At 44.0% G+C, this 24422-nt stretch overlaps 1 protein-coding gene across 4 annotated transcripts in view; it reads left to right on the plus strand.

Annotated features, from left to right (window-relative positions):
• The window catches only part of aatkb (apoptosis-associated tyrosine kinase b), a 301371-nt gene that overhangs the window by 185373 nt on the left and 91576 nt on the right, over positions 1–24422 (plus strand). For 3 of the 4 annotated variants that reach the window (XM_080209476.1, XM_080209474.1, XM_080209478.1), the window contains exons 2-3: positions 3813–3946; positions 15416–15451. In XM_080209476.1, the coding sequence (XP_080065602.1) occupies positions 3818–3946; positions 15416–15451 (165 nt within the window). In that variant the 5' untranslated portion in view covers positions 3813–3817. The remainder of the gene's footprint in view (positions 1–3812; positions 3947–15415; positions 15452–24422) is intronic. The other variant, XM_080209475.1, reaches the window with a different exon arrangement.

The following is a 24422-nucleotide window of genomic DNA, read 5'->3' on the forward strand; positions in this document are numbered from 1 at the left end:
TCATCATGTCAACAACTCAGCGAATCAGTCAACTTATCAATCAATCAGCACCTTTTCTACCAGGCTATGAATTGTGATTGTTTGAAATTTGGCATTCCTGCACTTTTGATTTGATTTGATTTATTATTGTCACATGTATTAACATACAGTGAAAAGTATTGTTTCTCGCACACTATACAGACAAAGCATACCATTCATATAGAAGGAAAGGAGAGGGTGCAGAGCGTTACAGTCATAGCTAGGGTGTAGAGAAAGATCAACTTAATGCAAGGTAAGTCTATTCAAAAGTCTGACAGCAGCAGGGAAGAAGCTGGTCTTGAGTTGGTTGGTACATGACCTCAGACTTTTGTATCTTTTTCCCAATGGAAGAAGGTGGAAGAGAGAATGACCAGGGTGCGTGGGGTCCTTGATTATGCCCTTATGTCTTTGTCCTGATGAGTGCAAAATGATCAACTTCTGCAATATGCAATATATTTCATTTTGCGTGTGCAAATTGCATACTTATCAAGTATATATATTGCCTCCACTCACCTGATGAAGGAACAGCACTCTGAAAGCTCGTGATTCCAAATAAACCTGCTGGACTTTAACCTGGTGTTGTGAGATTTCTTACTGTGATCACTAGATAGAAAGAGCTACTATTAGACAGAAAGAGCTACAATTCGGTATCTCTGCAGAAAAATGGCAAATGATTTGATTGCAGAACCTTCTTGGGTCTGGACTGGGATAGTCTCAATCCACTTCCTCGTGGAAAAGGCTTTGTAATTGAAACAGTTCATAACTGAACACATCAGCAGTGCTGTTCAAACATAATAATCACTGGTATGGAAGATAAAAAGATCAGGATACTGCTCTGTTGTAGTTTTTTTCCCCCTTATTCTTTCTTGAGATGTGGGTGTTGTTATGCTGTAACCAAATGATAACACTGTGAGGGTCAGCTCACCAGGCAAGACTGTTCCCTTCCTGTTGGCGAACACTTCAGTGGTCACGGGCATTCAGCCTCTGACCTTCGGGTAAGCATTCTCCAAGGCGGCCTTCACGACACACGACAGCGCAGAGTCGCTGAGCAGAGACTGATAGCCAAGTTCCGCACACATGAGGACGGTCTCAACAGGGATCTTGGGTTCATGTCGCACTATCTGTAACCCCCATGACTTGCCTGGGTTTGCAAAACCTCACTTACTGTACTGTCTGGAGACAATACACATCTCTTTAAACTGTGATCAGTGCTCCTTCCGCTCACATTATCAGCCACTTCAGGTCTTGAACAGCAGGTTAGGTGTAAGGATTCGCATTTTAATCAGTAATCTCTAAACTGTCTGTGCTTTATATGCTCTGTCTGAGGCCAGAACTCTCCATTCACCTGACGAAGGGGGTAACCCCGAAAGCTAGTGAGTATATTATCAAATAAATAGGTTGGACTAAAACCTGGTGTTGTCAGACTTTTTACTGTGTTTACGCCAGTCCAACGCCGGCATACCCACATCAGGGTCAGCTGATCCAGCTGACCTGGTGGTCAAGGTAACCAATGGCAAAATGATGTGGTGGTCAGCTGACCAGGTATTAATCAAAAGTAAATGGAGAGTGTGGGAAGCGTGTGTGGCTCAGGGTGTGGCCTGAGCATTGGTGTGATGGAGTTTCTTTTTGAAACCTTTTCTGTAATTTACGTTGTGAAGTTAATTCTAAAAGTTCTGCGAATGGAGTAACCTTACTCCGGATGAACAGCTATTGCTTGCATGGCCAGCCTTCGTTGCCCATCCTTATTTGCCCTCAGAGTGAGTGATTTGCTCAGCCATTTCAGAGGGGGAAGTTGAGAGTCAACCCCATCCCTATAGGTCCGGAGTCACATGTAGGCCAGATCAGGTAAGAACGGCAGATTCCTCTCCCTGAAGGGCATTAGGGAACCAGATGGGTTTTTATAAGAATCGGTGATAGTTTCATGGTCACCCATCACTGAGACTAGGGGTGAAATTTTACAGCCCCGTTGCAGCAGGGGTGAGAGCAGAACCGTAAAATGCGGTGAGCTGTTCAGAAGCCCATTGTCTTCGATAAGACCCGAAAATCCCAGCAGGAAGGACTGGAAAATTCAACTGCGCATTCGATTCCAAATTTTATTAATTCAATCTGACCAGCTGCTGTTATTTCTCAGATATACAGTGCAGAAGGAGGCCATTTGGCCCATTGAGCTTGCACCAACAACAATCCCACCCAGGTCCTATCCCCATCACCCCATGTATTTACCCTGCTAATTTCCCTGACACTAAGGGGCAATTTTAGCATGGCCAGTCAACCTAACCCACACATCTTTGGAGTTTGGGAGGAAACTGGAGCACCCGGAGGAAACCCATGTGGACACGGGGGGAATGTGCAAACTCCACACAGACAGTCACCCAAGGCTGGAATTGAACCCAGGTCCCTAGTGCTGTGAGACAGCAGTGCTTGCCAACTTGCCACCTCAGTGCAATGGTGGGATTTGAACCTGTGTCCTCAGTGCAGTAGCACTGCCTCTGGATTGTTAGTCCTGTGACATTACCACTGCACCACCTTCTCCACCAAGTTAGAATAAATTGTCAGGACAAGAGTAGAAAAAGCATTATTCTCGATCTGCCCACCTTGCACCTGATCTTCGAATGCCTAATCTAACATGAAAAGTGGAAACATGTTAGTGCGAGAAGTATAAATTTATCCAACAATATATAGTTCTGGCATCATTTTGATGGTGATTATGGCACAGGTCCAGCTTAAGAGAAAGAAAGGATGACAGTGTTGTGGATTTCAAATGTATTTAACTTAGTCACATTCATCGGCATATTTGTATTCTGTAAGTCTTTTTTATTCATTGGATGTGGGCATCGCTGGCTGAGCCTGCATTTACTGCCCATCCCTAATTGCCCTTCAGTTGACTGGTTTGCTGGGCCATTTCAGAATCAACCACATTGCTGTGAGTCTGGAGTCACATGTAGGCCAGACTAGGTAAGAACAGCAGATTTCCTTCCCCCAAAGGACATTAGTGAATCAGATGGGGTTCATTATATGACAGTGGATAATGGTTTTGGGGTCATCATTAGACTTTTAATTCCAGATTTTTATTGAATTCAATTTTTGTAATGAGTCCTCAGAAGCAGACGGCCCTCCAACAAAATCCCTTTATTTACAATTCCAAAAGCAGTACACAGTGCTACGAGTCGGCAGTATACCTTCGGGAGTGCCAGAGGAACTGACACTCCAGGTTAAATACAAGGAAAAGATTGGCCCATCAATTGGATCCTAAATCAGGGAGATGATGATTCCAATAGGCCATCCTCAATGGCCTGATTGAAGTCATTACAATTTTCACCATCTACTGTGGTGGGATTCAAATCAGGCTCCCCAGAGCGTTTCCCTGGGTCTCTGGATGACTAGTCCAGTGACAATACTGCTATGCCTTTTAAGCAAATTTACTAACAGTTCTGGCTCAGTAAACAGCTGGGAGTTCATGGCAGTAACTCAACAACGGGGAAAATATTACAACAACAGTTACTTCCCACTGACATTGAGTTTCATTTCAAAGCACTTCCGCAATACATCAGGTTATTTATTTCACTTCTCAGCTGTGATATTTTGAACTGAGAGAAACTTTCTAAAAAGGCCAAAACAAAAGGTCATTCATGATTTCTGCCAAATTGAACGGTTTCATGTGAATGTTCTTGAAGAAAGTGACTGTAAAGTTTTATTTATTCAATAACATCATGGGGTTTTCCATCAAACTTCAGCAATGTTTGATCTATCTGGCAATCGACTAAAGCTCCTTGTCCGGCTTGTTATTTTACCAGATGGGATGCCGATTGGTGAACTCACATGGTCCTCCTCACTGGCTGTGGTAGCAGTGTCTTTCTCTGGCCTCTTCACCTTTATCTTCCTCATGCTTGCCTGCCTCTGCTGCAAGAAAGGAGACATTGGCTTTAAGGTAAGAAGTGCAGAAGGAATTGGGATGAATTAGTTGTTGCTTTCACCTGCTCTCCGTGCGTTCAAGCAAAACTGAGAAAGCCCAATGCAGGCTTTTGCAGGTACATATATATCGAACAATGGTGCAGGAGTACCATGAAGAGTTGGAAGTGCAGGAATATAAAAGAATGTTTGTGGAGACAGTGTATTGAGAAGTGTTTGCAGATACAGTACATTGAGAAGTGTTTGCGGGTACAGTGTATCGAAAAGTTTCTGTCGGTACAGTGTATTGAGAAGTGTTTGCGAGTACAGCGTATTGAGAAGTGTTTGCAAGTACAGCGTATTGAGAAGTGTTTGCAGGTACAGTGTATTGAGAAGTGTTTGCGGGTACAGTGTATTGAGAAGTGTTTGCGGGTACAGTATATTGAGAAGTGTTTGTGGGTACAGTGTATTGAGAAGTGTTTGCGAGTACAGCGTATTGAGAAGTGTTTGCAGGTACAGCGTATTGAGAAGTGTTTGCAGGTACAGTGTATTGAGAAGTGTTTGCGAGTACTGTGTATTGAGAAGTGTTTGCGGGTACAGTGTATTGAGAAGTGTTTGTGGGTACAGTGTATTGAGAAGTGTTTGCGAGTACAGCGTATTGAGAAGTGTTTGCAGGTACAGCGTATTGAGAAGTGTTTGCAGGTACAGTGTATTGAGAAGTGTTTGCGAGTACTGTGTATTGAGAAGTGTTTGCGAGTACAGCGTATTGAGAAGTATTTGCAGGTACAGTGGATCGAGAAGTGTTTGCAGGTACAGTGTATCGAAAAGTGTTTGCAGGTACAGTGTATCGAGAAGTGTTTGTGGGTACTGTGTATTGAGAAGTGTTTGCGGGTACAGTGTATTGAGAAGTGTTTGCGAGTACAGTGTATTGAGAAGTGTTTGTGGGTACAGTGTATTGAGAAGTGTTTGCGAGTACAGTGTATTGAGAAGTGTTTGCAGGTACAGTGTATCGAGAAGTGTTTGCGGGTACAGTGTATTGAGAAGTGTTTGTGGGTACTGTGTATTGAGAAGTGTTTGCGGGTACAGTGTATTGAGAAGTGTTTGCGGGTACAGTGTATTGAGAAGTGTTTGTGGGTACAGTGTATTGAGAAGTGTTTGCGAGTACAGCGTATTGAGAAGTGTTTGCAGGTACAGTGTATTGAGAAGTGTTTGCGAGTACAGTGTATTGAGAAGTGTTTGCGAGTACAGCATATTGAGAAGTGTTTGCAGGTACAGTGTATTGAGAAGTATTTGCAGGTACAGTGGATCGAGAAGTGTTTGCAGGTACAGTGTATCGAGAAGTGTTTGCGAGTACAGTGTATTGAGAAGTATTTGCAGGTACAGTGTATTGAGAAGTGTTTGCGAGTACAGCGTATTGAGAAGTATTTGCAGGTACAGTGTATTGAGAAGTGTTTGCGAGTACAGTGTATTGAGAAGTGTTTGCGAGTACAGTGTATTGAGAAGTGTTTGTGCGTACAGTGTATCGAGAAGTGTATGTGTATGCAGTATATTGAGAATTGTTTGTGGGTACAGTGCATTGTGAAGTGTTTGTGGTTTCAGTGCTGACTCATGTTCAGTTCTTCTTGGTGTACTGACAACCTGTGCCAAAGGCTGTCAAGAAACTGCCTTTTCTACATGTTACTGTTTAGTGAGATTTCATTCAGAGGATAGGATGCCTCAAGGAGAGATGCCAGCAAAAGTGTCGACATTTTCCTGAGGGACTGGGACAAAGTGACACAAAATAAAATGATGACGGTCTGATGTACTTTGTGAAATAAAAGCAGGATATAGACTAGGAAGCAGAGAAACTGTCATCCAACTAGAACACCAGCCCTCCTGCCCCAATGGATATCATATTTCCACCAGTTGTCAGCTTGGCTACAAGATACAGCAGCCTGCAGTGCACCCAAATCAGCTTTTATACCAGTGTGTGTTTAGCTAACAGAGTATTCAACACCTTGACAGTGTCAGCACAATCATTTCAATCATTGGGTATCATCTTAGCCTGATGTGCAGTTTGGGAATTCGGTGGAATTGGGAATAATGCCAGCTTTATACACTGCCCTACACTGCTTTTGTTGGATTCAGTAGAGAGTGAGCCCGGACGGGATATAAAACATCTCCTTGCACCAGAGCTGATTGGATTCCAGAAGGGCAGCTTAGTTTAAAATAGCCCACAATTATTTTTGGAAAATCAGTAAATATTTAGAGGTTACTGTTGCTGGAGCGTGTGCGTGCTGGGAGCCCAGGGGAGGAAACAACTCCTGGCAAAGCAGAAGAAATGTTGAAGGATTTTCCGCTTGGTTTGAAAGATGAAACATTTGCGTCTCTGGCTCATTGGCTGGCTCTGAAGCTTTGGCTAGGTGGAGTCCTGAAAGCAGCCCAACGAGGCTGTTCCTTGTGGGAAGGGTCCGTGGTAAAATCAGGAATGCAGAGGTGTAGTGGGTCGACATGAACAGGTATCATCCTGTTCCAACACCACCATTTCTCGTAAACTCAGCTGACTCGCACCCTTCTCGATTGTTTCACTTGGTTACAAGAGAAGCTGGAGGCACTTGCATTTCTATAGTGCCTTTCACAACGTCTTGGTGTCCCAAAGTGCTTCACAGCCAAGATGCACTTTTGAAATGTAGCCCCTGTTGTAATGTAGGAATTACGGCAAAATGGGTACAGAAGCTAAGATGGGTCTAGAGGGTTATGGGCCCAATGCAGACAAGTGGGACTAGCTTAATGGTTAAAAAAAAAAGAATGGCATGGACAAGTTGGGCTGAAGGACCTGTTTCCATGTTGTAAACCTCTATGACTCTAATTTGAGCACAGCAAGATTCCACAAGCAGCAATCAGCCAATAGCCAGACTAGCAGGGCATTCTTTTCTGATCATGTTAGCTGAGGGATGAATATTCTTCATCATGCAGCGATCCCTCGGAAGGCTCCAAAGAAAGCACTGAGCTTGTCAAAACCATTTCATTTTGAAGCGTACACAAAGGGGGATAATCACTGGACCTGCATGGATGCACAAATTGGCTGGTAGCTGGCTTGGCAATGTGTTAATCTATGTACTGTTACAGGTTGTACATTCATCATAGCAAAGCTGCATCACTTCACCTGCCATCAGGTTAATTGTGAGATTTGTGTTGCATTTTCAGATGCAAGTAATACATTTAACACTTTGGGAAAATGAAGCTAGACCTGATGATTTTCAGATGACTTTTCTGATAGTATTTTTTGGTCATAATTGATAGTATTGTCTCAGGAGGTAATTTTTTTTTGTGCTTCAGCTATCTCAGAAGAACTATTTGAGTTGCTTGAATTCACTGCTGCATTTTCCCCCTTTATTTATTTCTTGTTGTTTGATGCTGCTACCTTTTTGTTTTGTTATTGAAGTCACTTGTCCAGTTCATTCGCAGGAACCTGTAAGGACGGGTGCATTGGCTAAACAAAACATCACATATCCATGAGGAATTCAGCAATCCAGTCACTCATTGGAAGGATTGCTGCAATTGTACAGGGTGCTGGTGAGGCCACACCTGGAGTATTGTGGGCAGTTTTGGTGTCCTTATCTGAGGAAGGATGCCCTCACTGTAGAGGGAACGCAGCGAAGATTTACCAGGCTGATTCCTAGGATGGCAGATCTATCATATGAGGAGAGACTAAGTTGGTTAGGATTACATTCACTGGAGTTTAGAAGGGTGAGGGAGAAACTTATAAAATTGTAACAGGGTTAGACAGGGTAGATTCAGAAAAAATGTTCCCAGTAGTGGGGGAATCCAGAACTAGGGCTCATAGTTTGTTTTTAACTAGAGGTCATAGTTTGAGGACTGGGGTTATAGTTTACTTTTAATTATCGATCATTGTTTGAGGATAAGGGGTAAATCTTTTAGAACTGAGGTGAAGAGAAATTTCTTTAGCCAGAGGGTGGTGAATGGGTGGAATTCACCACCACAGAAAGTAGTTGGGGTCAAAACATTGTCTGATTTCAAGAAGAGATTAGATATAGCTCTTGGGGCTAAAGGGACCGAGATATATGGGGGGAAAGAGGGGATTGGGATATTGAATTCGATGATCAGCCATGATCGAAATGAATGGCAGAGAAGATTTGAAGGGCCAAATGGTCTATTCCTGCTTCTAGTTTCTAAGTTTCTAAACAGGTGATTAGACATCAGTTCAGTAAAACCATCCTGTCTGGTGGGTGTCAAAGTCTTTCGTGCTGTCAGTCTGAGTTAAACGTTAAATAGCATGAAACTGAGCAGCTGCTAAACTAACATTTACAGGTTGTGTTTGATAGATGTTCCAAGATATTAGCTCTGCACTGAGAGAAAACTGTAAAAGGCAATCAGCACTTCAGGCGTTAAAACACACCTATTGTTGTTAGTCCAGCAATTCCCATCATGTATACAATTGTCAGTATGTTTTATTGTTCTGTGTTAAAGAGTGTAGGTGCCTGGTTTATTCACTAACTGTTAGTTGTTGAGCTACAAGGCTGTTGTAAATAGTCTGCTCTTGGGCCAGTGTTGGGGCCACAGCTGGTGATTTTACTATACAAAGCAAATTGGACTACGTCAATATATTTACTGCATTTTTGCCTCAATAGATTCTGATGCAACTGCATCATTAGGCGATCAGTCAAGTACACAGACCTTCAAAATGCACTCTTAAATGAGCCAGTTACATTACATCTGAAATTCCACCAATTTGGACAGTCAGCTGTGACTACGATTCCAGCCAACAGCTGGAAGCAGCCAGCCTCAACCTATCAATAATGCCCACTTATACATGACAACTGAAGCCAGTTGATGTCTGAGGAGTTTGTCGGCCAGCTGGGATTCAATGCTCACAGAAAAGGAGTGAGAAGGAGGCTATGAGAGCACACACCAGTAAATGTGTCATAGAGAAAGACATCAAAGTGGGCAGCAATCAGGACAATATTGTTGACTTCCAAGTAAGGTACCACTACACCACCGCCCACCCGGCGGTGTCACTGGATTAATAATCCAGAAACCCAGGGTAATGCTCAGGGGACCTGGGTTCGAACCCCGCTATGGCGGATGGTGCAATTTGAGTTCAGTGAAGGTCTGGGGTTAAAGGTCACTGATGACCAGGAAACCGTTGTTGGCTGTCATAAAAACCCATCTGGCTCACTGATGTCCTTTAGGGAAGGAAATCTGCTGCCCTTACCTGACCTGGCCTACATGTGACTCCAGGCCCACAGCAATTTGGTTGACTCTTAAAATGCCCTCAGGGATAGGCAATAAATACTGGCCTAGCCTTCAACGCCCAATTCCCGTGAACAATTCAATTTTAAAAATGTAAGACATTGGGTATAGACGTTGGAGTTTGTTCTGCCGTTCTCTTACATTATGGCTGATTCGTACTTTGATTCCATTTAGCCTCCAACTTTCCATTCCTGTCTTACATTTGAGGCAAGTGAACTTGTGCAAGAGGATGACTCAAGCATGGCATTGCTGCAGTTGGACACACCCTTGTGTTGTGTGGAGGCAAAGACCACTGCTGTGTAATCCAGTCATTTCTCCAATGACATCACCACACACGCAACGGCACAGTGAAATAATTGTTTGCGAAATCTGTTCAAGCCTCGACTGCATAATTAGATGTTTTCAAGGTTTGACTTTGTTAATCTTTTCCCAGTAATTATTATTTAGCGTCTGATCCGCAAGTTGGCAGCGCACTGCTTGTCAAAGTGCCTTCAAAGAGGCCTATTAGCATCTGGGTTCACAGGATTGTGAGTTGAGTCTTGAGAGCCCTAATTTCAAGCTATGTCAACTGTAAGAAATATTAGCATTAGCTTGAATCTAAATTCAGCTAGTAGTTTCAATAAATAGTCTTCAACCGTTAAAAAAGGAAACAGGAGCATTGGAATTCAAAAGCTAAGTGTGTGGGAGTAAAGGCCCACTTTTATTTTGTTTCTGCATTTATTCAAAAGGTGCAAACCTCCAGTCTTTTCAAGAGGGATGGCACGGTGGCACTGCTGCCTCACAGGTCCAGGGACCCGGGTTCGATTCCTGGCTTGGGTCACTGTCTGTGTGGAGTTTGCATGTTCTCCCCGTGTCTGTGTGGGTTTCTTCTGGGTGCTCCAGATTCCTCCCACTGTCCAAAGATGTGCGGGTTAGGTGGATTGACCATGCCAAATTGCCCCTTCGTGTTAGGGGGACTAATTAGGGGAAATGCATGGGGTTATGAGGATAGGGTCTGAGTGGGATTGTGGTCAATGGGCTGAATGGTCTCCTTCTGCACTGTAGGATTCTATGATCTATGAGTAGGGAAGGCAGGCAAAGTATTCATGCATAGCTACCAGCTTCAATGCAACCCACTGGCTTGACAGACACAAGACATCCTTCTACAAAGCAGAACAGACAGTCCAGCTTGTTAAATAGTTATTGCGAGCACAAGGACAAGGATATTTTACAAATAATTATCAAGCATCATGAAACCCAAGCTGAGGATGTCACAATAGTAATTCCAATCCTGATCATCATAAAGCATAACCCATTGGTAGAACTTCTTTCCTGATCATTGTCTTAAATTTGCTTCAATTTGATTTTTTTCTTTTGAAATTATCGTTCATGGTCTGAAACAGTTTTCAGGAAAATACACAAAGATGCACTGATTTTTATTCCAATAATTCAGATTTTAATAACTGCTCCCTGAGGAGATGTGAAAGCCATGCCATTTGAAATTCCTCCTGCTATTTATGTTATGTTTAGTAAACTGCACTCATTTGGCCAACTTGCCAGTGTCACCTCAACTACATGTCATCATAGAATCCCTACAGGAGGCCATTCAGCCCGTTGAGTCTACACCAACCCTCCAACAGAGCATCCTACCCAGGCCCTTTCTCTGTAACACCACATATTTACCCCATTAATCCCCCTAACCTACATATCTTAGAACACTAAGGGGCAATTTACCATGGCCAAGCACCTTAACCTGCACATCGCTGGACTCTGGGAGGAAGCCAGAGCACCTGGAGGAAACCCACGCAGACATGGGGAGAATGCGCAAACTCCACACAGACATTCGAGGCCGGATTTGAACCCAGATCCCTGGCACTGTGAGGCAGCAGTGCTAACCACTGTGCCACCGTACTACCCATCAACTGCTTGTCAGGATAGAAAATAAACCAGCTCTCCGCCAAAATATCCACTCATCCATGACCCCATGATAAAGAAGCACAGGGCAAAGTCCAGTCCGAATACTAGTCCTCTGAGTCAGACAGTACAGAAAGAGGCCATTCAGCCCATGTGCAGGTTCTTTTAAAGAGCAGTTCAATTATTCTCACTCATAGAATCATAGAATCCCTATAGTGCTGAAAGAGGCCTCTCAACCCAACAAGCTTGCACCATCCACAATCCCACAATGGCCCATCCCCGTAACCCTACATATTTACCCTGCTCACCTCCATGACACTGAGGGGCAATTGAGCATGGCCAATCCACTTAACCTGCACATCTTTGGAGTGTGGGAGGAAACTGGAGCTCTTGGACGAAACACACACAGGTGTGCAAACTCCACACAGACAGTGACCCAAGCTGGGAATCGAACCCAGGTCCCTGGCACTGTGAGGCAGCAGTGCTAACCACTGTGCCACCATGCCTCCCCAGTGAGGAAGAAGTTAAGAAATGTAACAACTTCTTACGATCGCTCTCCATTTCAGGAATGGAAAGACACCTTCAGAGCGATTTGGTCATTCAGAAATAATATTTCTGCAAAAAAAATGTACCACACTTCCGACATCAGCTTTGAACTATTTGTGCAGGGTACAACATGAAAGAGCAGCCCTGGCAGGCAGCGTTAAGCATCTCTTGAGATTTTTCTTTTGGCTCTGCCTTTCAAGGACAGATTTACAATGGAACAAAAATAACAAGCACTTTGCAAGTTGCTTTGCTGAGTTGATATGATTTTTTCAAACATTCATTCTCAGGCTTTGGGCGTCGTTGGCGAGGCCAGCATCTATTGCCTATCCACCCCTCCCAGCCCCAAGGAGGTTATTCTGAGCCTTCTCCCTAACCTGTTGCGGTCCCCTTTGGTGACAGGAAGGACCCAACACTGGTAGTGACAATGAGGGAATGGCCAGTATGGTTCCCAGATGTGCGTGACTTGGAGGGGAATCTGGAGGTGATGGTGTTTCCATGCACCCGCTGCCCTTTCCTTCCAGGCGGTGGGTCTGGGAGGTGCTGCCAAAGATGTCTCACTGCATCCTAATTTACAGCATTAGCCGTGGCTTGGGCACATCTCTTGGCATGGACTCTGGTCTGTACGTGCATGAATCAACTCTTTCGATATTGAAAGGGAAACATGAAATAAAAACAGAGCATATTGGAATTATCCAGAAGATCCAACAATATTTGAGTGAAAGGTAGGCTAACTTAATTGAATCTAATCTATCATGAGATCTGGCATTGAAAGGCTAATCTACCTTTCTCTCTGATCCAGTCTAGTGTGTGTTTCTAACTTTCTCTGTCACAGTTAAGCTTCCCAGCTCTCCAGTACAAACTCATCGGCATCAATCATCCTCATTGACTCTTTCTCATCATTCCATCTTCATCACATCTCTGTCAGTGGAATAAGGGACTGGATCTTCTCATGTGTGTCTGACAGAAGTTATTGTCTGCTGGGATGAAGTCAGCTAGTTTCTTTCTGTGCATCTGATAGTTATCTGTGCAGACTTTATCCAGATTTATCAGGTGGATAATATTCTTATTTATTCCTTGGGTTTAACCAATTATGGTATGTTTACTGAGCAGACAGCAAGGTGTGGGGATATGGCAGTGTAGTGTGTGGGGCAGGCTGAAACAGGAGGAGAGCAATCTGTAAGAATTGGCCTGAAAAATTGTCAGATATTTGAGAGAGAAACTGGAAGGAAAGAGAGTAGTTTATATTGTAGCCCGTTTCTGTGGTTGATCATTTTCACTCCACTCTTTCTGTTTGTTCCTTCCTTTTTGCATTCCTTCATTCTGTTAATTTTGCTCCATTCATTTACTTTCTCGCACTTTAATAACCACCTCAGTGTGGGGCCATATCCATCAGCTAAATACACATTTGCGAGTCATCCTATACAGCTCTCGCCCATGCAGCACCCGCCCCCCCCCCCCACACATCGCCCCTCCGCACACCCACACACACCTCCCCTCACACACCCCCATGCACACCTCACCTACACTCACACCCATACACCTCCCCTACACGTCCCTCCCCCTTGTACATTCCCCTTAAGCAAGCCTCCCCTACACACGCCTCCCCTACACACACCTCCCGTATGCACGCCTTCCCTACGCATGCCTTCCCTACACACGCCTCCCCTATGCACGCCTCCCCCACACACGCCTCCTGTTTGCACGCTCCCCTACGCACGCCCCAGTTTGCACGAACCTGCTTCAGCAGTCTGCCTGTGGAAGTGAAACTTACTGCTCCCCTGTCCAGCGCAGCTGATTTGCTGTTTTGATAGTTCCCCCTTTGCTCCTGGCGGGTATTTACTGAGTCTCATTTGGAGTAAATTCCACCGACCGCCCCGTCGTTTCCCTGTAATGGCAGCTCCGCCTGTCCGGCATGTAGACCTAAAGGGGACCTCGGAAGGGCTGGCCGGGAGGAGAATCCGGGCACCAGCTCGTCAACTCAGTGGTGCAGTTGGTTGTCCTCTTCCATCCACTGATATCCATTCCCAGAGTTCATTCCTCACATTTGCACATTGCAACTATTATAAGAAGAAAAGAACAATATCAAAGCGATGAAGGGTTGGTGATGAATTTTGCCAGTATCTTGTGCCATTCCTGTATTTGTAATGGGCAGTATGTACACTAATCCTGTTCGCTGACACTGCTTGATGTCAGGGCAACAGCAGCAGAGCAAAGGACAGGAAACTGAAATAAACATCTGAACACTGATCCACACCTGGTTTCTCTGACCACGCTGTAACCTTTAGTCCCAGTTGTAGGTTCCTTCTTCCTTCAGGTAGATTGGCCAGGCTAAATTGCCCCTTAGTGTTCCAGGATGTGTCGGTTAGATGGATTAGCCATGGGAGATGTGCAGGGCTATTGCGATAGGGTGCGGGAGAGGGTCTGGGTAAGACAGGCACCATGGTTAGCACTGCTGCCTCACAGCGCCAGGGACCCGGGTTTGATTCCCAGCTTGGGTCACTGTCTGTGCGGCATCTGCAGGTTCTCCCTGTGTCTGCGTGGGTTTCCTCCAGGTGCTCCAGTTTCTTCCCACAGTCTGAAAGATGTGCTGGTTAGGTCCTTTGGCCATGCTAAATTCTCACTCAGTGCACTCGAACAGGTGCCGGAGTGTGGCAACTAGGGGATTTTCGCAGTAACTTCATTGCCCTGTCAATAATATAAGCCTTCTTGTGACCTTAATAAAGAAATAGGTTGGTCGCTGTCATTCAGTTTTGACATGTGAAGTTCAAGTTCAGATTGACACTGAGAGAGATTTTCTCTTTCTTCTCTTTCAAAACCCCTAATGATTTTGAACAACTCTTTTGATTTGTCCTCTTAACCTTCTCCACTGTGAGGTGAACAACCCCGGATTCTCCTGTCTCCACGTACAAGTGAAAATGTTCCTCTCTGGCGCATTACAATCAATCTCCTCAGCACCCACTCCAAGAGCTTGAGATCCTTTTTCTAAACTGTGATCCCCTGAATTGGACACCATACTCTTACTGAGGGCCAATCATCAGTCTTTATAAGAGAAGATTGACTTGAAGGAGACTGAACAAGTGTCAATCCCAATGGAATGATAATGCTAGACTCTAAAGCTGTGCCAAAAGTTTTGTGTGGCACAATGGTTAGCACTGCCACCTCACAATGCCAGGGACCCGGGTTCGATTCTGGCCTTGGGTGACTGTCTAATCAGAGTCTACACATTCTCCCCATGTCTGGGTGGGTTTCCTCTGGGTGCTCCGGTTTCCTCCCACAGTCCAAAGATGTGCAGGTTAAGGTGATTGGCCATACTAAATTGCCCATTAGTGTCCCAAGATACGTAGGTTAGGGAGGGATTAGCAGGGTTATGGGGTAAGCGTGAATAAGAGTCAGTGCAGACTCAGTGGGCCGTATGGCCTCCTTCTGCACTGTAGAGATTCTTAAACTGGCCATGGGTATGCAATAATTCTAAAACTGGAAGGTATTTTGTTTGTAAACCACAGTGATCGAGATATATCAAACGTATTGTTTCATTGATATGAAGATGAATATGTTACATGTATATTTATATGAATGTGCTGCACATTACAAATACAATGGAATGGCATCAAGTGAAGTGATCTCAGAAACTTGCACCAACTTTCCAATCAATCCCCACATTTATACGAGCCATTAGCCACACACTCGTCTGAGGTTGCAGCCATCAGGATAGTTTTGCCTCGTACTCGATGCTCATTAATAGATAAAACTGGCAGTTTCTTCAAAATCAATGCATTGTTTGCCTCAAAATTTCATCTCTTCATCTTCATTCCCACAGGAACCGATTTCTCCACTCAAAAATTTCAGCCAAAAGGTAGGAGAGCTCGGAGCGTGTATAACGGCAAAGATCCAAGTCAACTGATGTGTGCCCTGCTGGATGTGTGTGCGCGTTGGATTCTGATTCGATTTATTATTGTCGCATGTATTAGTATACAGTGAAACATATTGTTTATTGCGCATCATATAGACAAAGCATACCGTTCATAGAGAAGGAAAGGAGAGAGTGCAGAATGTAGTGTTACAGTCATAGCTAGGGTGTCATTTTTAAGAGGATTTAAAAGAGTTAGAATGAAGTTTGAGAAGCACAGAACGAGAGTAAAAGATAGAATTAGACGGTATGCTGGTCCCAGCTTGCAAGAAGTCACCTCATTCTGCCACCATCTTGGTCTTGTGAAAGTGGTAGTGGGGAAGGGGTACCCGCTAAGGGTGAGTGGGGAGGGAGAGAGGGAGGAGTGGAGATGGGGCTAAAAATTGACACGTTTAACTCATCACATATTGGAGGCAGAGATGTTGACTACATCTACTGTGGTCAGACCTATAAATGGCCTGAACACAGTAGATGTCTCACAACGCCAGCTTTCGGCGCTGCTCCTTCATTAGGTGACGAGCAGCGCTGCAAAAGCTGGTGGCTTTTGCTACCAAATAAACCTGTTGGACTTTAATCTGGTGTTGTGAGACTTCTGAATGTGTTTACCCCAGTCCAACATTGGCATCTCCACATCACTTAGATTACAATGGCAGGATATTGCTAGTCGCTTCAATTCTCTGCAGTACAATTCCATGCCTCAGGATCTCCCGGTTACATATTGGAAGTGGAGTAAAACTGGTGTTAAAGTGAGGGCCGCTTTGGAACTTGCACCAGCGATTCCTCTTTGGCGGGTGATCTTGATGGTTATTGAAGTGTACTTTTTTTTTTAAAAAGTTGCAACAAACGGTGAGTTCTTCTCCCTAATGTCCAAAGCTGCAGGAAAACCCCTCTATTCCTGGAATTTGAGCTGTGTCAGCATTCAACACCGGTGATAGAACAGTGTCTGAGAGCAAGGTAAAGCAAAATGCTGCGGATGCTGGAATCTGAAACACAAACAGAAAATGCTGCAAAATCTCAGCGGGTCTGACAGCCTCTGTGGAGAGAGGATAGAATCATGCAACACAGAACAGCTCATCGAGTCTGCACCGACACATTACAATAGTGTCAATGTTTCGAGTCTGGATGAGCCTCAGACCTACTAAGATCTTCCAGCATTTTCTGTTGCTGAGTGCAGTGCGTCACTGGTATATTTTACAACCTTTGGGTCTCTTGATAAGTTTCCGTTTTTTTTTCCAAGTGTCCATTTCTCGGGGAGGTTTATTTCTAGAGGTGTTACTGTAAGTACCTGAACAACTTGTCTAAAAGTTAAGGATCTTTTCAGAACCTAAGGGTGGGATTTTCCAGCCACGCTCACCCTAAGACTGGAAAATCTTGCCCATAGTCAACAGACCTTATGGTCCTCTCCCACTCATTGCACAATAGCACAGTGGTTAGCTCTGCTACTTCACAGCGCCAGGGACCCAGGTTCAATTCCCACCTCAGGTCACTGTCTGCGCGGAGTTTGCACTTTCTCCCTGTGTCTGTGTGGGTTTCTTCCTAGTGCTCCGGTTTCCTCCCACAGTCCAAAGATGTGCAAGTTAGGTTGATTGACCATGTTAAATTGACCCTCTCATCAGGGGGATTAGCAGGGTAAATGTGTACGGTTGTGGGAATGGGACTTGGATGGGATGGTACAGACTCAATGGGCCGAATGGCCTCCTTCTGTACTGTAGGGATTGTTTGATAATTCTGGTGGCAGGCAGGATGGGCAAATTCTGCCCTAAGTGTGGCAAAGTTGTGTATCTTTCAAAGAATTGCAGTTTTACACCAATAATGAACCGAAACATGTTGATATCAATTCGGGAACCTGCCCAGCCAACATTTCATTTAGTTCAGTAATAGTTGTCTGGATAAAGTTTACATCTGGCCAGTGAGTTTTGCAAGATTCCAAACAGGTCAATTATGGATGTTAATAATGGATCAATCTTACATTTGTTTTGATTCAGGTCAGAAACTCTAAAGTGTTTAATGAAACCTGCCTGAATCATAAGTTTTGCACTTTGAATTTGGCTAGGATAAGCATGAGATGTTCCACTTCAGGTATGATTCAAATGACCCACTAGGGAGCTTTTATCAAACAAAGTTTATTGAAGAATATAGTTAACATATATAATAAGAAAATTAGCAAGAATGTTTATCAATTACAAACAGGAAACAAACAATCACGATAATGTATAACCCTTAAAAAAGGTATCTACAGTGTTCCAATCAAATCAATCCCATAGACAAAAGACCTTTCTCACAGGTTTAACACAGCACAGACTAACGCTCATGTGATACTCAGAACAATTTGAAGACAAGACATCCTCCCAAAACACCAGAGAGACTCTGGTCCAACCCCCAACACCAGCAGATTTTCACCCTTCAGAAAAACAAAATCTTGTTTTCAGCTAACCAGCAGAATTTTCAAAACAACAGGGAGAGAGGGAAAACATTTCTTCTTAGCTTGCTGTCCCTTCTAAAACTAAAAACTCAAACATGCAGCTCCAAACTGAAAATGAATTCCCTGTCACCTGATCTGCCCACAATTTTTTCTCCTCCCATCAATGACATCACCTGATTGTATTGAAACTCCAGAGGGCATTATAACATTCCCCCCCCAGACACTATCCCTCCCTGGACACTATCCTTTCGCTGGACGCTTTCCGTTTCTCAGACACTATCCCCCTCCCCCCGAAAACCATCCCTCCCTGGAAACCATCCCTCCGCGGACACTATCCTTCCCCAGATGCTGTCCCTCCTGCAGAAGCTATCCTTCCCCTGGACGCTGTCCCTCCCCTGGGTGCTATCCCTCCTTCGGACACTATCTCTGGACACTATCCCTCCCCAGACACCATCCCTCCCTGGACACTATCACCTCCCCAGACACTATCACCCCTCCCTTGGACACTGTCCCTCCCCAGACACTATTCCCTCTCCCCCCGGACACTATAGCCCCTGCCCTAAGACTCTATCCCACCACCCCACTCCTGACACTGTCCCTTCCACTTTTGCCCAGCGCCTCCTCCACCCTTTGCTCCAACCCTTCTTCCCTATCTTGGCGATTCTCCACACAGCCCGCACTACCGCCAGCCAATCTCAGTCTCAGGCTGCCACTTACAGACACTCCCCGAGGAGGGCAATGTAGCAGCGACTCACGGTTCACCAGGAAGGAAGTTTACCTCACCGGGTGCACGCCGCTTACGTGCAGTTGTCAATATGAACGTTCTCATTTCTGGCCCAGGGGGAACCTAATTTGGCGGAAGAGCTTAATTCCAACTAGGTGACCATTTAATGAACAGGGGTAACCTGCTGATGTCCGCAAAATGGAGAAGCTCGACTTAAGGTTAATCAGCAGAAATCCCGAGAATAAGAGTTACTGAAGTTGATCGCCCCTCCCTCGGGAAAGCGATGTTTGGCCTCACGCCAAATTAAGTTCCCACAATCGCTCAGCTTCCTGTTGTTGGTGGGACCGGAAAGTTCCGCCCAGGATTGTGATTGCAATTGAATCTTTCCTGTTGCCAGAAAGCTGTCAGTCTCAAGTAAATAGGTATCAATCTCTGATTGCAGTTTTATTTAAAAGAAAATGACAGTGCAAGCAGTGAGGATCTAGAACTTCCTTGGATCTAGAAAAGATCTTGGTCCAAGCTGTAACACTTTCTTCTGCACTAGTCTCAGGAAGCTAATGAGAACATTGATTAGTTCTGATTTATTATTGTCACATGTATTAGTATCCAGTGAAAAGTATTGTTTCTTGCGGGTATACAGACAGAACATACCGTTCATAGCGAAGGAAAAGAGAGAGAGCAGAATGTAGTGTTACAGTCATAGCTAGGGTGTAGAGAAAGATCAATTTAATGTGAGATAGGTCCATTCAGCAGTGGGGAAGAAGCTGTTCTTGAGTTGGTTGGTATGTAACCCCAGACTTTTATATTTTTTTCCCAACGGAAGAAGGTGGAAGAGAGAATGTCCGGGATGCGTGAGGCCCTTAATTATGCTGGCTGCTTTTCTGAGGCAATGGGAAGTGTAGACAGAGTCAATGGATGGGAGGCTGGTTTGTGTTGATGAATTGGGCTTCGTTCACGATCTTTTATAGTTTATTGTGGTCTTGGGCAGAGCAGGAGCCATACCAAGCTGTGATACATCCAGAAAGAATACTTTCTATCGTGCAACTATAAATGTTGGTGAGAATCGCAGTGGACATGCCAAATTTCCCTAGCCATTTCCGGCTTCTGAGCGGTTTCTTTGGTTTTATTTCATGGAGCTTCCAGCTGGACCAGTTATTGTAGAATAAGTGTGTTCAGCATAGCAAGAGTTAATATAGGACAGGAGAACAGTACTGCCCACTGAATGGTGTAGAGAGATACGTGATAGTAACCGGAGTCAGAATTATATGGAGAGACTCAAGTAGGTCAACATGAAGTTAGCTCCCAATCTGGTCTGTAATTTGTTATGTGTTACCAATCAATACTACTGCTCAACTTTACAAGCCTCTGAACCTCTTTGTGAGACCTACTGAACCATGGTCACAGCTAATGATAATAACCAAACCTACCCAGTAGATCTGATAGCTGATGACATCATTACCAGCTAAGGAATAAATGAATCTTCAGATAAGTTTGATGTATGAAGAGCATATGAGGACTTGATGGAGTTTAGGAGGATGAGGGTGGATCTCATTGAAACTTACAGAATACTGAAAGGCTTGGATAGAATGGCTATGGAGAAGGTGTTTCCATTAGTAAGAGAAACTAGGGTCTGAGGGCGTAGCCTCAGAGTAAAGGGACAACCCTTCAGAACTGAGATGAGGAAGAATTTCTTCAGCCAGAGGGTGGTGAATCTGTGGAACTCATTACCACAGAGGCCTCTGGAGGCCAGATCATTGAGTGTTTTTAAGACAGATGTAGGTATGTTCTTGATTGGTAAGGGAATCAAGGGAAAAGCAAGAGAATGGAGCTGAGAAACGTATCAGCCATGATTGAATGGTGGAGCAGACTCGATGGGCTGAATGGCCCAATTTTGCTCCTATATCTTATGGTCTTATGGTCTAAGTAATAAAGTTTTGGAGCGCTTAAAGTTCAACCAATAAGTCCAACAGCCTGGAGAACTTACTGATTCTTCCACAAATAAATTAACAAGATTGGCTGTAGGCTGAGCTACGGTGGCCTGATGTCAGAGCTCATACGAGACTGAATAGTATTTGGAGTGGCTGATAATGCCTTTTCAGACATACTACAGGCAAAAGAAGGTCAGACCCTAGAAAAGGACATCCAAATAGTCAGGCAATCTGAAGTTCACACAACCGGGGAACACCATGGCAACAAAATGGCAATTCCCAGCAGAAGCTAACAGCAGCAAGGTGATGCTTGAGCAAGAGAGTATGGACCTTCAGCTCACCAGAGCACACCTCAGTAAGGGATGAGGATGCTGGAAATAACACAGTGCCGCGATGGAAGCCAAACTGCAGATTGAGTTCATGGATGAGAAACATTCAATAGGAATGGAGGTACACCATCAACTCACAAAGAGATGATTGCAGACCACACAGAGGAAGAATCCCTATATTCATACTGTGATCGAATGGAGTGAACACTCCCTCCAGAAGGAATGGGACAAGCCTCTGCTGTCTAAGCTATTTTTTTATTCATTTGTGGGATATGGGCACCGCTGGCTGGCCAGCATTTAATGCTCATCCCTAGATGCCCTTGGAAGGGCAATTGAGGGTCAACTACATTGCTGTAGCTCTGGAATCACCTGTAGGCCAGACCGGGTAAGGATGGCAGATTTCCTTCCCTGAAGGATATTAATGAACCACATGGGTTTCTCTGACAATCGACAGTGGTTTCCATGATTATCAGTAGATTCTTAATTCCAGATACTCTTTTTAATTGAATTCAAATTCCACCATCTACTGTGGTGAGATTTGAACCCTGGCCCCCAGAACATTTGTTGAGTTTCTGGGTTAATAATCTGGCAATACCACTAGGTCACCACTATGAGGCCCATTGTTATGTTTCAGGTAAGAAACTCCAAAGTATTTTATGGAGCCCACCTGGATCACAGGTTTTTCCTCTTGAATCTGGCTAGGATGAGCATGAGATGTTTCACTTCAGGTATGATTCAAAAGATCCACTAGGGAGCTTTAATCAAACAAAGTTTATTTAAGAATATAGTTAACATGCATGATAAGAAAATTAACGAGAACTTTTATCAATTACAAACAAGAAACAGAACAATCAGTATAATGTATAACCCTTAATAAATATATCTAATGCGTTCCAATCAAACCAATCCCATAGACAAATGGGGGCACAGTGGAACAGTGGGTTGCACTACTGCCTCACAGCTCCAAGGACCTGGGTTCGATTCCCAGCTTGGGTCACTATCTGTGTGGAGTTTGCACATTCTTGCTGTGTCTATGTGGGTTTCCTCCAGGCGCTCTGGTTTCTTCCCACAGTCCAAAGATGTGTGGGTTAGGTTGATTGACCATGCTAAATTGACCCTAATGTCAGGGAGATTAGCAGTGTAAATATATGGGATTATGGAAATAGATCCTGGGTGGGATTGTGTTCAGTGCAGACCCAGTGGGCCGAATGGCTTCCTTCTGCATTGTAGGGATTCTGAGATTCTATGAAATGATCTTTTAATAGGTTTAACACAGCAATGACTCCCAAACCAGGGAGACTCTCTGGTCAAGCCACCAGCAGCAGATTTTCTACTCTAGGAAGGCTTTCATCTAAACAGCAGAATTTCCCAAAACCAGAGAGAGAGAGAGAGAGATTGTTTTCAATCTGATATCTACTCCCAGCCAAAAACAGAAAAAACAACCTTTGTATTCCTTAGTAAGAAACAAAAAACCTGACTAAAACTCATTACTTTCACCTAACAATGCAAGGCCATAAAACCAATCACAGAGTAAACATAAACAATCCCCATTAAAGCTGTTGAAGTAGCAATAAAAGTACATCTCCAGTCAATCTGGTAACAAATCACATCAGCTGAGGCTGTGAGTTAAGAAAACACTGAAGCAGTGTGAGCCGCAGAGATCATGATTTTAAAAAAACTTTCTTAAAGGTACACTAACATCACACAATTATGGGCAAAATGGCCTCCCCCAGCTGTAAAGCTCTATAATTAATTAAGAGCGACAATTGAAATGTTGAACAATGCCTTGAATTGAATGCATACACACACAGCATGTAAAGCAAATCACATCAAAACAACCAAACACAGAACACTCCCATTTCAACTCAAAACCAACAAAGCTTGCCCAAAGTAACTGAGCCTATCACTGCTGTAAGGTTGCCTAGGACAAGATCTGGCAGAATTGTCAAGCCTTCGGACAGTCTAAATTTATAAAATCTTAGACCCGAGTTGGGAGAGAAGGGGTAACGTGTAAAGAAAGATTGCACTGTAAATATGGTGGGTAAAAACTTGTGGGTAGGTATAATATTAAATTTATTTATTAGTGTCACAAGTAGGCTTACATTAACACTGCAATGAACTTACTGTGAAAATCCCCTAGTGGCCACACTCTGCCTGTTTGGGTACATTGAGGGAGAATTTAGAATGGCCAAAGCTCCTAACCAGCATGTCTTTCAGATTATGGGAGCACCTGAAGGAAACCCCCACGCTGACATGGGGAGAACGTGCCGACTCCACACAGACAGTGACCCACGCTGAGGATTGAACCCATGTCCTTGGCGCCGTAAGGCAGTAGTGCTAATCACTGTGCCACCCTGTATAAAAGTGATTGGTATTGCAAGGGTTAATATAAGACTGGTGCATAGTATCACCTACAGTATGATGTAAAGGAGACATGTATCAATAGACATGAGATAAAGTTGTATGCGGAGACCTAGGTAGAAGTCAACATGACTTTAGTGCCTAGTTTGGCTTATACTCTGCACGTATGGAAATATTTATGTGTCTCCAATAAATAATACTGCTCAACCTTACAGGTCTCTGAACCTCTTTGTGAGATTTATTGAGTAAACTCTCACAACACTTACCTGTCGAGTTAGTGGATAAATCATGTCCTAATACTTTGCCTGCAGTCCGATAATCTTGTTATGGAGCGAACACTGGGGATCAGACGAAGCTGTGGAACACTTCAAAGAGCTAGCATGGGAATTGTGGGCCAAATGGTTTCCCCCCAGCTGTGGAATTCTATAAATAATTTTTTAAAAAGTAGAATAAAAGTTTATTTATTAGCCACAAGCAGGCTTACATTAACACTGCAATGAAGTTACTATGAAATTCCCCTAGTTGCCACATTCTGGCGCTTCTTCGGGTCAATGCACCTAACCATTACGTCTTTCAGACTGTGGGAGGAAACTAGAGCACCCGGAAGAAACCCATGCAGACACGTGCAAACTCCACACAGACAGTGACCCAAGCTGGGAATCGAACCCAGGTCCCTGGTGCTGTGAGACAGCAGTGCTAACCACTCCTCAAATCAAATGCATGTACAGACAACAATACTAAATAATGGCCAATTCTGCAAAACACCACATTTATATTATTTTTAGAAAATCAGACACTTCTGAGGAATGTATGATTTTTGTTCTTTGATGAACAAGGTTAACATTTTATAATCCTTGCTCCGTCTTTCACACTTGATCATAACAATGGAGTTGAAGACTTCTTCAAGCTGCATTTCACTGAAATAGTTAATATTCTGAGCTTGTGTGCACATGTGCCAGAAAGAAACTTAATCCAGAATAATCACTGAATGCAATAAATAACATACTCCCCAACCACAGGAAAATAATCTTTAAATGCACGCAGAATGGTTAGCAATGCAATACGTGTAAACCCAATGTGTCATCATCATCTCGTGCGTTTCTGTACATCACAGATCATGGTATTGATTGCGACAGAGGTGGAATTTTCCTAT

Source organism: Carcharhinus amblyrhynchos, chromosome 21 (genome assembly GCF_965287045.1).
Source record: "Carcharhinus amblyrhynchos chromosome 21, sCarAmb.v2.hapA, whole genome shotgun sequence".
Classification (NCBI taxonomy): Eukaryota; Metazoa; Chordata; class Chondrichthyes; order Carcharhiniformes; family Carcharhinidae; genus Carcharhinus; species Carcharhinus amblyrhynchos.